We start from the raw sequence: 15266 nt of genomic DNA, 5'->3' as shown, positions 1-15266 counted from the left end.
GGGGCGCACAGAAAGAACAATTAATCTCCATCATCTTATTTTTTTGAAAATGTTTTATTTAGAAAAGTTACCGGATTTTCTCATTTATATCCTCACTTGACACACGTCAAGGCCGCGACACGTCACATGATACATTCCGTTAAATTTAATCTCAAGATAGCAAAATGAGCAAAAACAAACTTCTTTAGAAAGTTTGCATTGCGCTGGGGTAGAAACGATGTTGGTCATGTTATGTTCAGCTGTTGTTGTGACGTCATGAGGACCCAGCTAATAAAGTTGTACATGATAACATGTTATCATGCCCCCCCCCCCGGGCCACGGAATAGCTCCACACTGGCTGACCGGTCCACAGCCCCAAAAAGGTTGGGGACCACTGTCTTAGATGACTGATGAACCATTGACTGTTTCTGTACATTTGTGTGAGGCAGTGTATGTGTGTGTGGGGTCATGGGTGGTCCTTGTAAGTGTTTGTAGTCTTCATGTGCAACCATAGTGGTTCAACTGGCCCCAGTGGGGTGTATGTACTAAATGAGGGAGAAGGGTGTTGGCCCCTGCTCTCCATCAAAGGCAGCATTGACCGGGAGCATGGAAGCATTTCTGCAGCCAGTCAGCCTTGGACAGCTGACAATGGCCTGAGCACCGGGGACCTAGTTGAAAGCAATCAACAACAACTGGGCGAGAATGCTTCGCTGCTGGTGGAAGGCCTCTGAGCTCAGAGCTCAACGGCCCACAGATCCGCTCATGACCAGTCATAAGTGGAACGCCTTTGGTTTTCCTTGAAACCCTTCGGTTAATTACAGCACAGTGTTGCTTTATACGTGATCGAACGATCTCCTCATGTGTGCGTGTCAAGGAGAACAGCAGGAGAGCGGACTGACTTAGGACTGCGCTGTAATTAATCTTACTCAGTAAGGAGGTGCATGCTGGGACTAAAGCAGGGCACAGCTCACAGCCCCTTACTTGTTAACTTCCACCACCTATAGCCAGGCCCCAGAGATTAACCCGGGCTGGCCATGGTCAAAAGCGGTCAAACATGTTTATAGCGACAGTTCCCCAAGCTTACCATGATGTTTTGGTGGTTTTTTTTTAACATATTCCAAATCAGTGATTAACTTTACTACAACACAATAAAGCTCATGGGGCTTGACTCATGCTGTGACACATCTGGCAAACAGCAAAGGGAAAACACACGCACACGCAGATACCATATTGAGAAGATGTGGAAGCAGGCAGACGTACAGTGAGGTTAGCTGCAGTGTGTTGTGTCCTGCTCCAGCTCTCCCAGCATGAGCGTCTCTGACACAGTGACACACAGAAACACCTATGACTCATTCCCTTTGTGTGCTCGTCTCAAAGTGTGTGTTGTTTTGTGTGTGTTTTTTTTAATTCTCGCCTTCTTTTCACTCATCTTTTAAAGTTCATGGTTTACTAGTGTGATCCAAACAATTAAAGAGGACAAAACCTTCCACGTTATGAATAATGTTTTGTTTTAGGAAAGGAAGTTCAATTAATGCCATGAAATGTATTCAAGATAGCAGTAAGATCTTTTTTTTAAATGTCTATGTCTTTGGCAAAGCATAGGGGAAACCCTTTCAATGAAGATGCCTTTTTTGTTAGACTATACTGCAGGGCTTCTAACCCTCTAAATTAGATTAAATCCCTAAATCATGTGATGCATCTGTTCTGCTTGACATGCTGAGATGCTGGATCTGTCCTCGGAAATGGCACAACTGTCCATTAAATCAATAGCAACTGAACAGAGAACCTGACACGAGGACTCCTCTGTCTCTAAATAAATTCCAAGAAGCCAAAAAAGGCGAACATGAGAGCAAGCGCTCGGAGCGTGGCGCACACAGCAGAGTGTGGTTGCAACAAATCGCGGGAAGTGGTAATTTAATTTAGGAAAAAGACGGAGCCAACCTGGAAGATTCATTACCAGGATCAACAGAAAGTGAAATTTTCTTTGCTGCTCCTCTGCGAGGGCGAGTCAGCAGGCAGTGCCGGGCCGTGCCCTTCATCTTGTGGTGAAAAGCAGCAGGCAAATGGCATGTGTGCTTCTCTGTGTGATGATGTGTGCATGCTTCATGCATCGCTGAAGCGTGGATATCACGCCATGCCTCTGTGTGCGCTTCCTCAAACACACCTGCTCCTGATGCCTTAGAGAAAAGGCTTCACATGCGCTCAACTGCACAAACAAGGCGGTAACTGTGCAAAACTATTTTCTTGTGAGCTGTATCTAATATACTTTAAAGACATCCCTTTAAGTTTGCTGTTATTGGGGGTTTGTTGTCATCAAGTTAAACTAAAGTTATAGAATGTAGTTGCCTCTTGTTTTTGAGAAGGGAATTCATGGTGTTTTAGTGCCATGGTCATAAATGCTTCACACTAGGAATGATCCAATTTTGGATTGAAAACTGAACTGTATTTTACACCATCAAACCAAGTCATGGGCGAAGTGAATCATTGCATCCCTACTGATACGTTTATATGTTTACGCTAAAGCAAAGGTGTCAAACTCATTTTGGTTCAGGGGCCACATTCAACCCATCTGGTCTCAAATGGGCCGGACGAGTAACATCAAGATAACCTATTGTTTTGTTTTGTTATTTTCTTAGATGGAAACAAATGTCTCTACCAAGTATCTTAATCACTTATTACATTATTTATTTTGTTTATTTCTTGATCTCTTGTTATACCGGTCTTGCATTTCCTTTCCTCCCCTAGTGGCGGAATTGTGTATTGCGGTCATTTCTTTAAACAACCATAACTTGCCACAGGAACAGGATAGAAACTTTTTTTTTTAGCATACTTATATTTTTTTCTCTTCATGACTGGGCTGGATTGAACCATCTGAGGGGCCGTATGTTTGACACCCTTGTTTTAAAGTCTCAAATAGTTGTGCTACATTTAAGAACGAGTTTTAATTTGTTGTTTTATTACATTACACCAAGCTTAGAATAAGTCAACTGAAAGGTTTTTCAGCATTGATATTTTCTTATTAACAAATTTTAAAAAAGGACTTTTCTGAATTTTTAAGTTTATTTTGTTTTCTTTTTGTAATACACATATCATATATTGAACTAAAACAAAACTGTCACTCAAACATTGAGGTTAGAACCGAATGGTGGGGAAAGTGAATTACAGGTTCCAGATGGTCTTTATAACTTATCAGAAATAATGTGATTGTGTTCTGCATGAAAATGAGACATATCTCAGTCAACAACGAGAATGAAAGGCACACGTCAGTTAAAAAAAAACAAACAAAACAGCTTCATTTATTAAACTAATGGTGTGTTCAGACTGGAAAAGTCTGTTTGTGTGGACCAAGTCCACTTAATTGGTCCAGATGAGGCCTGAACTTTGTGTTTGGTCTGTATTCAGACTGGCGTCAACCGGACCTTTCTGTTTGGAACTAAAGCATGTAAACAAAACCATCTGACTAACGATATCTTATAAAATTAATGTAAATCAGTTGATTCTGTCATTGTAGATATTTACACAAAGTAGTGATTATGTTTGTAAAATAATATTGTGAATTTGTAAAAAATAAATAAAGCAAAAGTTCAAAAAACTAACAGGTGTAATGTCTTTTTTTTTTTTTTAAGAAAGATTGCTTTAAATACTCTGATTATGACACTGCCCAACTAAAACGCATTTCTTATCTAAAATAAGAATTGCCATATTGAAGATATTTTTAATGTGTTTTCAATTTGTATTATAAAATGAAATGTGCTTTCTTAGCACTGAGGCTTTGAAACTGTTTGAGATTTGGATTTTACCAAACGTTTTACTGTTCATTTGAAGCCTTCACTTTTTAACACATCTGTATGAAAGGTCTCAGTTTCTATTGAGGTTCTGCTTGAGAATTGAAAAAAATAAATATAATTATATCTTTTTCAGTTATTGTTTCTGCAAAGTCTCTTCGGTCTGTTGTACATTTCAATTAACCACAAGGACTGACGATAAGTGATGGAAACTCAGGACCTGAATACAAATCCACTGCAGCTGTGATAATGACTCAACTCAAAGCAGGTGGGGTCATGGCAGAGGGGAGAACACAAAGCTACTCAAGACAAGTTTTACGCTAAATCAACTAAGCACCAGGAATATAGATAATAAAAAAAAAAATGACAAAAAAATTTAAATGTACAGAGTCACACAACATTAAATACTTCTGTTAACTAAAAACATATAGCAAGAAACCAGCAAATTATCTAACTAAATGTGTGTCAATTGAACATCAGTTTTCAAGTCCACTTATCGCCTGCTGAGTGATGACATTTCACCAGAATCTGATCAAGTGAAGGTAATAAAGTACCAAACTCAAATCAAGAAGTCTGGAGTTCCCGTCGACATTTAGAAACACTTTAGAACCACGCATACAACTATTGCAATTCAATCACAGTGCTTCCCAAACTTTCAAAGTTTTTGAACATTAAGCTATAAAAAAAAATAATCAAATTAGTTAAAATTTTCTAATTTCATGAATAAATGAAATGAAAACGCTGCACGATGGTGCAGTGGTTAGCACTCAGCAAGAATCCCCCGGTTCAAATTCCGCCTGGGGGACCTGAAAAGGAAACACCGACTGGAGTCCTTTGTGGAGTTTGCTTGTTGTCCCCGTGCATACGTTGGTTTTCCTCCCACCGTCCAAAAACATGCTTCTTAGGTTAATTGGTGACTCTAAATTGCCCCTAGGTGTGGATGTTAGAGTGTATGGGTGTGTGATTGAGGCCCTGTGACAGATTGCCGACCCGTCCAGGGTGTACCTTGGCTTTGCCCATCAGTAGCCAGGTTAGGCTCCGGCACCCCCGCGACCCCGACAGGGACAAAGCGACCAGGAAGATGAATGAATTAAAGAATGAATAAATAAGAGTGGGATTGTATAAGTTTGCTTCCTCCCAGTCCCTTTCAAGCAGTCTATTAAACTTCTTGTGACAATCTTAATAGTAAATAGTTTCATTGTGTCATGTTCTATATGCAAAAGAACAAAAATGATTATTGAGTATTTAGTTACATGTAAAAACTTTGAGTATTTTCCATTCAATTTTATGCCTTATTATTCTATGTTTTGTATGGATGTAAACCTCTGTTAATCGTCCCGTTTATGCAGTATTCTTGCTGTGATTGCTTGAAATAAACCATTTTCCAATCCAAGATGAGAAACATCTACTGCAAGAAACTGACCTTGCTTTTGGATTTTTTCATTTATGACTTGTGAAAAAAAAAAGTAAAAAAAAAAAAAATGTCACTAATGTTGTACAGGCTCTTTGGTGGGATGAAATGTTAAAGAACAACTTTAATGAAAATCCTGTTTTTATTTTTCAACATGTTCTTGTGGAATTTTTCTGATGATAGAGGACATATACTGTATAAAAGAAATGAAGCTTAAAATTGTATTTTCTGTGACGCCGCTAATTTCTTCATCTGAGCTGCCATTTGGCTCAAAGGGCTGTAAGCTAGCGGGATAGAGTGTAAACAAAGGGATCATGGGATGTCAGTAGAGGCTTACTTCCATGCCAACAGTCCCGCCCACCACTCAGAGGCCAATTTATGATGAACTCCTGCTACTCTGCAGAAAATATGTCTTAAAATATTACACATGCTGTTAGATTTTTGCCAAAACTGCATAATCATAACTAAAAGACCACTGGGAATTATTTTACAACACATACAAATATAGCTGGAGTGGCTAAAACCACATACTAGAATCATCACAGAAACTGTTCAAATGCTCCTCTTATGTCAAGTACCTGTCAACACTTTTCCCCATCCGTCCGTCACCAACCCTGAATGTCACAGTGAGGTCAGGCTGACTCCGGCTGCAGCTTTTAGAAGTTACTTCTTAGCACTTAGGTGGTCCAGTGACAGCTTCTTTGTGGCGGAAACGCCGGAACTAAAGGGGACAGAAAGGATGAATTGGTGTGGGCAGATGAGGTGGGCTGGGATGGATGCTTGTGGTGGTGGTATAAGGACCATAATGCCCCTCTGTGCAGCAGACTGGTGATGTCATGGTTGGCAGAACCTGGACGCCACTGGGCTGTGAAAGCACGGCTTGATTTGGAGACGTGGGAGGGTCACCGATGTTGTTATGGCGAATTAGCCGACTGAAAGGGTCCTTGGCAAGAGTAAAAATGTGTGTCTGAAATGGCAGCTTTCCTTCACTCAGTAAAAGTACAAAGGACTAAGCCGTCAGTAATTCGCTTGTTTTGCCTGGTAAATTGGCTAAATAGGATTGAAGCTAAAAGGAGTTGGGTTTTTGAATCCAGAAAAAGATGTTTGGAGCATTAAAAACTTCCCAAAGGGTTTTCTAGTTTGATACTTTGAGTTGCTCGCTGCAAACAGGCCCCTTGGAAAGAAATCAAAAAGATTTTCTTTGAATAAGAAAAAGAAAATTCTGCAAATGCTGTGAAAAAGGGTCTCACCAAAAATTCATGATTTAACAAAAAAAGTCTAAGAAATATTTTCTCGTAGTAAGATTATTGTGTTTTCTTGATAAAAATCTGGAATTAAGGGTATTTTAGCTTTCTTAAGTTTCAGTTTTTGCAGTACTTCCCAGCGTCCTTTGCATGTCTGGACTAGGGCTTTGTTTGATTCACCAGAACCTGGATCTATTCGATTCAATTTCTTTCCAAATCTTTCAAACTAATTAATTCAATTCAATTTTGAGTTTACACGGTTTTCACATTTAGAAACACGGATTCTCAAACAGAGAAGCTCCAACAATTGTTCTGCCTCTCCTGGAGGGCGTTTCATTTTGCCCACTAGGGGTGATCACGCTACACATTTACACTTTATTTCAGAAGATGAAAAATTAGCAAAAAAAAAACAAAAAACAAAATTCCTGCCTGTGAGTTTATACAGATGTTCATTTAGTCAGAAATGTATGTTTAGGTCAACCGAGTGCCGTTAGCCGTTCTATAGGAAATCCTAATATATGTTAACATCAAGCTAGATATAATAGTTTGATGATAACTTATAAAACCACTTAAACGTTAGCATCAAGCTAGTGGACTTTAGCTTCATATGTAAGATTGATCTGTACTTTGTTTGTTATTATTATTATTACTTCTTTTCACTTTATATATTATTTAGGTGAATTATCATGGGTCATTTGATTAAACCTACTGAGACAAAAAGTTAAGAAAGTAAAAGTCATTCATAAAAGTTCAGCATGACATCAGGGCCCACATTCATTTGCACCAGCTACTAGTGTTTTTGGTGGGAAAAAAATATTTTTCTATATAATCTATTTTTTTTTTGCAATTAATTGTATCTATTCAATTTTTATGTATTTTTTTATAATATTTTTGGTGCATCTGGGCTTTTGTAAGTTGTGTGCACATACAGCTGCAGTGAGCAAACCATAGGTAGGAACCAACCCATTACTTAAAAACAAAATGTTTTGTTACAAAATAAAGAGAAATAATCCATCCACACGACAACAATCAGAGAATTTTGTGTTTTTTTGGGTTCGATTAATACAGAGGAAAATGTTGCCCTGAAAAAACTGAATCACAGGAAAGTAAAAAGTTCCGTGTTTCAAGAGAAATTGCTTCATTTTTTGTCGTGCAGGAAATGCAGAAACAATTCCAATAGCAAAATCTTCTCATTTTTAGAAAACATGCATTAGAGACAAGAATTATCTGTTTTAAAATAAGAATTCCTATTTTCTTGCCCCTTTGACAGATTTTAAAAGAAATCTGCCAATCGGGTTCGAAGTTTTGACTTATTCCTAAGGGCTTGTTTTTGCAGTGTGAAAAAAACTTTCTTTTAATTTCAGGAGCAACAGATGCCGTCTAAACACATGTTGAGGAGATGTCTCATGAACAAATGTACATGCCAGTGATGCTCATGGCTCTGTCCCTCTTTGAGTCACTCTTATCCTACCAGGTCAAACAGATGACTTTACAAATGTTTTGACTTCAATAATGTTTAATTATTTGGGATGTTTTAAATATTCTTTTTTTATTTGTTGTTGTTTCTTCAGCAAATATAACTAAAAATATTTATTTTAAAATGTTAAAGTATTTTAACAGAAAAGAAAATACAGTTAGGAAAAACAAGTAGATATAGAAAAATTACATGTTATTTTTATTTAAATAAATAAATAAATACATAAAATATATGGCTTATACTTGTTTCTGTCACAGCAAGTAAAGATAACCATTAGAGAAGTTGATAAATCAACAAGACAAAGCAGATGTCATGGTTTCCTTGTGTTATGTTTGTTCTTCAACAAATAAAAATGGGGAAAAAAACACACTTATCTGAGCTATAAAGTGCTTTTTTAGATTTCAGAGTTATTTCCTTTAGTGTTTATTTCAAAGTTGGTCACAACAACCAATGCTGGAAATCACATTTTTTTCTTTTTTAATTACTAACATTGCCAAATAGAAGCTATTATAAGGGATTGGAGATGTCTTATACATTCTTAAAAACGCCCTCAGCGGGATGGTCGCTTATATATTGATAGTCTTTTAGACGGCTGGTTGACGCACATGCGGGGACCTTGGAAGACCCTCTTTTTATCTTTGATTTCTTCCTTAGGAGTGTTTTTCAGGGACTTTTATTTGTGGTTGTTGTTGTGTTCCTTGCATTCGCAGCTTCTGCAGTCGATTATTAGTCTGTGGGATTACCAAAGGGGAACGTATCCTCCTTCTTTTCGTATTCAATTGCGTTCTGGTGAGGTTGGCCTTGGGTAGTAAGTGTGATGGGTTACTGTGGTTACCCTTTTCGAGTGATGAGCTCTTACGAAAGCTCAAAAGGGGGAATCGTGGGAACCCCTATTTCGTATCTTTATACATGTTGTTTACGCTATGTATATTTAATCGTTTTTAGATACATTTAATACTTTTAGGTGATTCGACTGATGAAGCAGCTGTTTAGTCTATGCTTCTATGGTGCAGCAGAATGATCTTGCTCGGCCGCGTGACAGAGGAGAGACAGGTTAACATCATTGATTGGACAAAACATCGAGATGGACCCACATAGTACAACCTAAGCATATGTCAAAATCATTTTCACTCGAAACAGTTTAAGGAGATTATAAATAATAATTTTAACAGTATTGAAGTATTTTGGAAAGTACCATTGCCTAGAAATAGCCCAAATGTTTTCAGAATGAAAAACTATTGTTTACATTTGACATGCGTTCAAAATGTAGATCCTTGAATATTTATTTAGCCCATGGTGTTCACACTGGACTGTCACCACTCAATACTAGTGCACGTCCACCACCTGGTGTTCAATAGATATTTAAGCAGTTTTAGCAAATCTTGCAAACTTTGCTCCAGGATTTTACTTTCACAGCTCTTTTCTGATATATGAGAGATTGGTGTCATAATTCAAGCCGACACAAACCAATTATTGTGTTTTCCTTTATGATCAATTTTCAAATGGATGGTAATTCGATGAATGTAAAGGAACGCCATCCAAACGTCACCACCGAATCCAAGTTCCTGACTGGTCAAAGTTCAACCTGGTTTAACTTTCAATTCATATTTATTAAATCCTCATTTTGTTCTCAGAGCCCAAAAATGGTCGTAGAAACGTTACGGGGCAGCAGAGTAAAAAATTAGCTAACTTAAATGATTTCCGTTTCGTTTGTATTCTAATCCTGAAGGAAGTTTTATTTTGAAAGACTTCCTGATTCTGTTCACAACATCCGTCTTCTAGGTCATGTGACTTAAAGCAGCTACCTACATTGCTAACTAGATAGCTATGCTAGTAGCCCAAAGCTAAATACAAAACAAACAACAATATATAAAGTTTATTTGGGGAGAAAAGAGTATACCAAGGAAGAGTCTTCAACTTCAAATAACACTACAGCTGATGTTTTCAGACAAAACCAGGAGTCTTCCTCGACAAACTGAGTTACTGAGACTGTTGTTCTCATGTAGCAGAATGTGCAATACGCTATGTGCTAATACACAGCAACAGTTTCACACCTAGATAACAAAGTTGGAGACAAGGTGGATTCACATTTATATTATTCTTAGAAAATACCAGTTTTATGATGGTTTTGCCATTTTCTTTTGCTTCATTTATCCTTCACACCGTAAAAGTCAGACGTAGCTGAAGCTAGCGTCTGGCTTTTAGCCTATACTTTGACGTCAAAAGGAAAATCTTCATCACAAAGTTCAAACTAGCCTCAAACAGTTTACGAAGGATGAAGATTCAATCAAATAAAGTTGCAAATTTGTGTAAACTTGTAAAAGGGACATTTGAGAATGTTCCTACAGCAAAGCTGAATTAGGTAGACATCCTTCAGAAACGTTAGCACAAAAAAATGTTTCTTTGAGTTGAAAAAATACCTAATGAATGAGGATTTATGTAACGAGAAAATATTATCAATATTTTTGATCTGAATGATAATCAGAGTCTGGACTGAGTGTTAAAAATACATTCTGTGGGGAAACAAATCATGTCATGTTTTCTTTATGGATTTTTTTTTCAAATCAGAAATCTACAAATGAACAACTTCGTTTCATTGAAACTTCATCATATGTAAAAATAAAAAAAAAATGTTTTTATACTTTCTTAAGCAAAATTTCTTGTAGTAGCATTTTATTTTGAACATATATTTTCTTTAACCAGAAGCTTAAGAATACCAACTTCGGCCCGTCTGGACTGGTCTGTGAAAATATTGTCCAACTGGTCTGTGCCCTGAAAAGGCTTGGGGACGACTGCTCTCGTGTTCTTGAGGCTTTTCCCGAAGCTGAACAATAATTTCAAAGGGTTATGTCATCAGCAAAGACTCGTGCCTCATAAACTGTTACTTATATGATCTATTTTCATTTAAGATCAAATGGATTCAGCGGCACCGGCTCTATTTCAGGAGCTGACTATTAGAGTGTAATTACTACATGTTAGATTATGTCATTTACTCAGAGAAGATGGGGAGTTAAGGATGAGTCACCTCCATCAATTAAAGCCTCAGAGGAAGAGTGAAGCGGTAGGATATTTGTTGCCTCTCCGTGAGTCACAAAGTGATAATCTTAAGGTCCTCCAACCTCCCTTTTTAACTTCAAAGAGAACAACTATCTCACATGTATAATTACCTCCTTATTGATTCTTCAGGATCGAAAGGGAAATGTTTTTTTTTTTTTTTTTGCTGTGAAATATGTCTGTTTGTTGATAACTCATCTCAATTGCGGTCACGAAAGAAGATCGTTAGAAGACGGATCCTCAAGGGGAGTGCAGGAATGGTGTTATTGCGTTAGTTAGCCTTTAAGTATGCATGTGCTCAAGTGGTTGAGCAAATGTTTGAACAACCACAGATGCTGTAGCATCAATCCGCAGCGGCAGAAAAAAGTTCCGCTGACATGAAGGCACCTGTGTCTTTTATCGAGCACAGACCCATCGATGACTCTTTCTTTCTTCCTCTTTCATTTTTGCATCTCCAGGCTGTAAGGACAGGGGAGGAAGATGAGACCTCCCAGCCCTCTCCTGATCCTGCTGTACATCACTCTGTCCAAAAGTCTAAAGGTGGTCTCAAAGAGAGGCTCGGGTAAGTGGTGCACTCTTTAAAGCTTCAATGTGTTTGCTGGCGATGTGAGGAAAACACTTGTTCTTTCAGTTAGCTGTGGATATTTCGAAAAGTTTGGATTTAAACAAAGAAAAAAATCATGTTCAATAATTTACTGCTATTTGTAAATTGCATATAGTATATGTTAGCCTTGTGTTTGGATGGACAAACATGTTGCACCAAACACAGTTTCAGTACATTTCTGGGTAATAATTCTAGGCAACTCGATGACCGGGTAATTTTCAAGGATGTTCCTTTCTCCACAGTAGAAGTGCTGTCAGCAATTTAGCTGTAAGTGCAGCCCTGTCTCAGAAGAAGAGCTACAAACTAATGAAAAGATATACAGTGTACTTCTTTGCATTGCTGAACCTCCCTTCATCTCGAGAGAGTAATGGCTCTCAAAATGATCCAATTTCTTTGCCGCCGGGTCACGAGGGGTTAACATGAAACTCATTTTGGTTCTAAATGCCAGAAAATTGAACATCAATTCCGAACAAACGCAAAGGTCAAATGAGAAATTAGAAAGAAACTGAAACTTTTTGTGAATACTGGGGTTCAACAATCACGGATGCTGGAGGCAAGACGCCACTCAAAGGAATTCATCAGATTTGGGTTATGATACCTTCCTTTCATGCACCGTTTTCTCACCAACTCTGGTAATTACCAGCTGATTCATCAAATTTTATTGTAAATTCACTGAAAAATGTTGCCAGGGTAGACCTTTTCCGGTTAAAGGGGCTCACACAGGATGTAACTGAAGAGATACAATCTCTCAATTGAATCCTGAGTCCCACTAACACGTCTTTCCAGTAGGACATGTCCCGAAAACTTCCACTGACAAGTGTCTGGAAGGCATCCTGACATAACCAAACAATCTCAGCTGACTCCTTTTGATCCCGAGGATAAGCGGCTCTAACTGAGCTTAACTACAATCCTGATCTTATCCCTGACTGAGTGAACCCAGTTCATGAAGGAAGAGAATTTCAGCCACCCGCAATTGCCGTCTTATTTTTCGGTCATTACTCCAAAGCTCATGACCGGAGGTGGGGGTCAGAAGAGAAATTGTCTGGTAACAGCCTCGCCTTTCATCTCAGCTTTCTCTCTTCACCGTGACATACCTGAACGTGACACAAAAGTGTGCCACTCTTCCACGCAAACTAAGATCTCAGTGGAATGAGACTGGAGGATTACTGAAGATGCAAGAGCTGATAGCTAAAAATGTTGAAGCCCATAGCTTGCCAAAATATTAGCAAAAAAACAAATTCGCCTAAAAAAACTGGAAAAATGTCTAAATTTGGCAAAAAAGCTGGCATATTGTTAAAATATTAGCTAAACTCCAAATTAGCGCTGATCATAATAAGAATCAATGAAATATACAAACTTGATCGGAGGACAAAGTCCGATTTCGATCTAGTCATCGACCATGTGATTGGGCCCGATTCCCAATCACATGGTCGGATCGGGACATCCCTAATTTTTTGCATATTTTAGCAGTAGCTAATATTTTAGCATATTGCTAAAAATTGGCCAAATTGGCCATAAAAAAATGGAAAAATGTCAAATTTTTGGCCATATTTTAGCATTTTGTTAAATATTTTTAGCATATTAGCCTAAAAAACTGGAAAAATGTTTTAACTGAACTTGACCCTTGAGGAACCCCGCGAGTGATTTGAGGAGCATCTATCCAAGGATATCCTTGGATTTCTGGCGTTCTTCTAAAACCTCTGGACACTGTTTAGCATTAGTACATTTTTGATTTAACATATGGTTTGAAAGACGGCCTATATTAGAACGTTTCTTAAACATTTTAATGTAGTTTTCAAGATTCCAAAATTAAAGGTACATTGATGGAAACTTGTAACTTGTAACTTTTACTGCATGTAAAAGTAGTTTGTAAGCTGAGAGGAAAATTATGAGAAACTTTTGTCTTTGCTTGGCAGTTTTTGTCTATTGATATCTCATGTTCTTCCTGAATATTTTTGTTTTTTTGTTCAAGCTAAATTCTAAACTGACAGAGTTTTAGTGAAGGACGGAAGCCTTCGTTTGGACAAGATTACTAATGACTTGTTTACATTGCGTTGTGTTTCAGACGGGAATACTCCACTGTTTCTTTTTCAGCAGGGAAACTGTATGGAATTGGATGTTTTGCTTTTGGATGATGTGTAGGTCCAGGTAAGGAATCAAGTGTGAGACCTTGATTTAATCATCAGGAGACTCTAAACGAAGAACCTGCTGGACCCCCAGTGTTGTAACAGAAGGGTTTTAATTATTCAACATGGAGTTTGTTTGGGCCTGAATATACCAAACGAAGGATTTCCGTAGGGTTGGAAGGCTACATGTGTCTCCGTCTGGGTGTCAGTATTGTTGATGCTTGTAATGATCACGGTTGGAACAGAACTGGATACTTTGTCTTTTCTGATGTTTGTTGTGTATGTGCGTGGAGGTGTGGACCCACATCTTAGTGAGTGTATGTTGGAAATGGAGTACTCCAGGTGCTCTGTGACTATCAGACTGACCATGGACGTGCACAGGATCGACTCCCCAGGTCTGATCTCAGTTCTCTGACAGAAACAAACTATCATGGTTGGTCTATCAGACTTAAGTTTCTCAGCTCGTCCACACACCAACAAACTAGATAGAAAGAGGACAGCTGGTTTGAAAGATAGCATGGGGTTTTATAGACATTTAGAGAATCTGAAATAAAACTATAGTGCTGTTCAATCATTTGCTCACAAGAAATAATCTGTTCGCTCAAGTTTGACCCTACAGTCTATTGTGTTTGCTTGTGTGATTACAGGCTGTGACCAGCTTTAAGAGCTAAGCTAAAGCAAATTTTTACCATTCTCCCAAGCTCTGACAATCATATGACAATCCTTTTTTGCATTTATGCGTGCTCTTGATATTTAAGTGGAGTGACAGTAAATAACTTTTTTTTGGCTGCTGACTTCTAAAAATGAGGGGTTAAAAGTGTCGTCTGTTAATTATTGCCAAATTCTTGACAAATTAAAATAAACTTGTTGAATTCAGGAAAATACAGTCAAAAACTGTCTTTGTACTGCCCCCTACAGGTTGAAACGATGTATTGCAGTTTAATTTTGTGATTGGTCAACTGGTGTAAGTCCCAGAAGTTCCAAGTCATTGTGCTCCACAGCTCCAGTACAAAAGCCCCGCCCATCTTTTATTCTGTAACAGTCGGGCGTTAGCTTTAGCATGGCTCGTAGGTTTATTACCTTCAGTTGTCTAAAATCTACTGGCTTGCACAACTTTACGGTGGACTTGGAGGTTGAGAGTAACTGGCATTGAATCCAGTGAACTCCGGCCTGGTGATGGATTTGCCATGAACTTTTCACTCAGGATTCTTTGCTCAATACGTTAGCCCGGGGGTCGGCAACCTGCGGCTCCGGAGCCGCATGCGGCTCTTCAAGCACTCCCTTGCGGCTCAGTGGCGCTTTTTCAAAAATGTTTTGAAAATAATTTAAATTGTTGGAAGGAAATATATTGTAGCGATGTGGGTGGGAGCAGAGCTACAGATTATTGTCAGGTTAAATCTAGACATCATTTGAGTCCCATAGATTGTATGATCCCTCGTGATTGGAGTAAGAAGCGCACACACAGGCCATGGAGACCAGTCGGTGTCAACATTTTGACTACCATTTTTTTAACAGCTCCGAACCACACAGCAGCTGAAACTGTGAGGATCGTCACTCATACACACACCACTCTCACTCATGGTGCC

General features: G+C 38.4%; 1 protein-coding gene across 5 annotated transcripts in view; it reads left to right on the top strand.

Moving 5' to 3' along the window:
• il1rapl1a (interleukin 1 receptor accessory protein-like 1a) overlaps nt 1–15266 on the top strand; it is a 260744-nt gene that overhangs the window by 25376 nt on the left and 220102 nt on the right. For 4 of the 5 annotated variants that reach the window (XM_024286881.2, XM_024286882.2, XM_024286879.2 and 1 more), the window contains exon 2: nt 11409–11512. In XM_024286881.2, the coding sequence (XP_024142649.1) occupies nt 11431–11512 (82 nt within the window). In that variant the 5' untranslated portion in view covers nt 11409–11430. Of the gene's footprint in view, nt 1–10237; nt 11513–15266 lie in introns of those variants that run through there. The other variant, XM_036209813.1, reaches the window with a different exon arrangement.

The sequence above is a fragment of the Oryzias melastigma genome, linkage group LG21, assembly GCF_002922805.2.
Source record: "Oryzias melastigma strain HK-1 linkage group LG21, ASM292280v2, whole genome shotgun sequence".
Lineage (NCBI taxonomy): Eukaryota > Metazoa > Chordata > Actinopteri > Beloniformes > Adrianichthyidae > Oryzias > Oryzias melastigma.
Note: the sequence above shows the minus strand (reverse complement) of the source record. Positions and strands in the feature narration are given on the sequence as shown.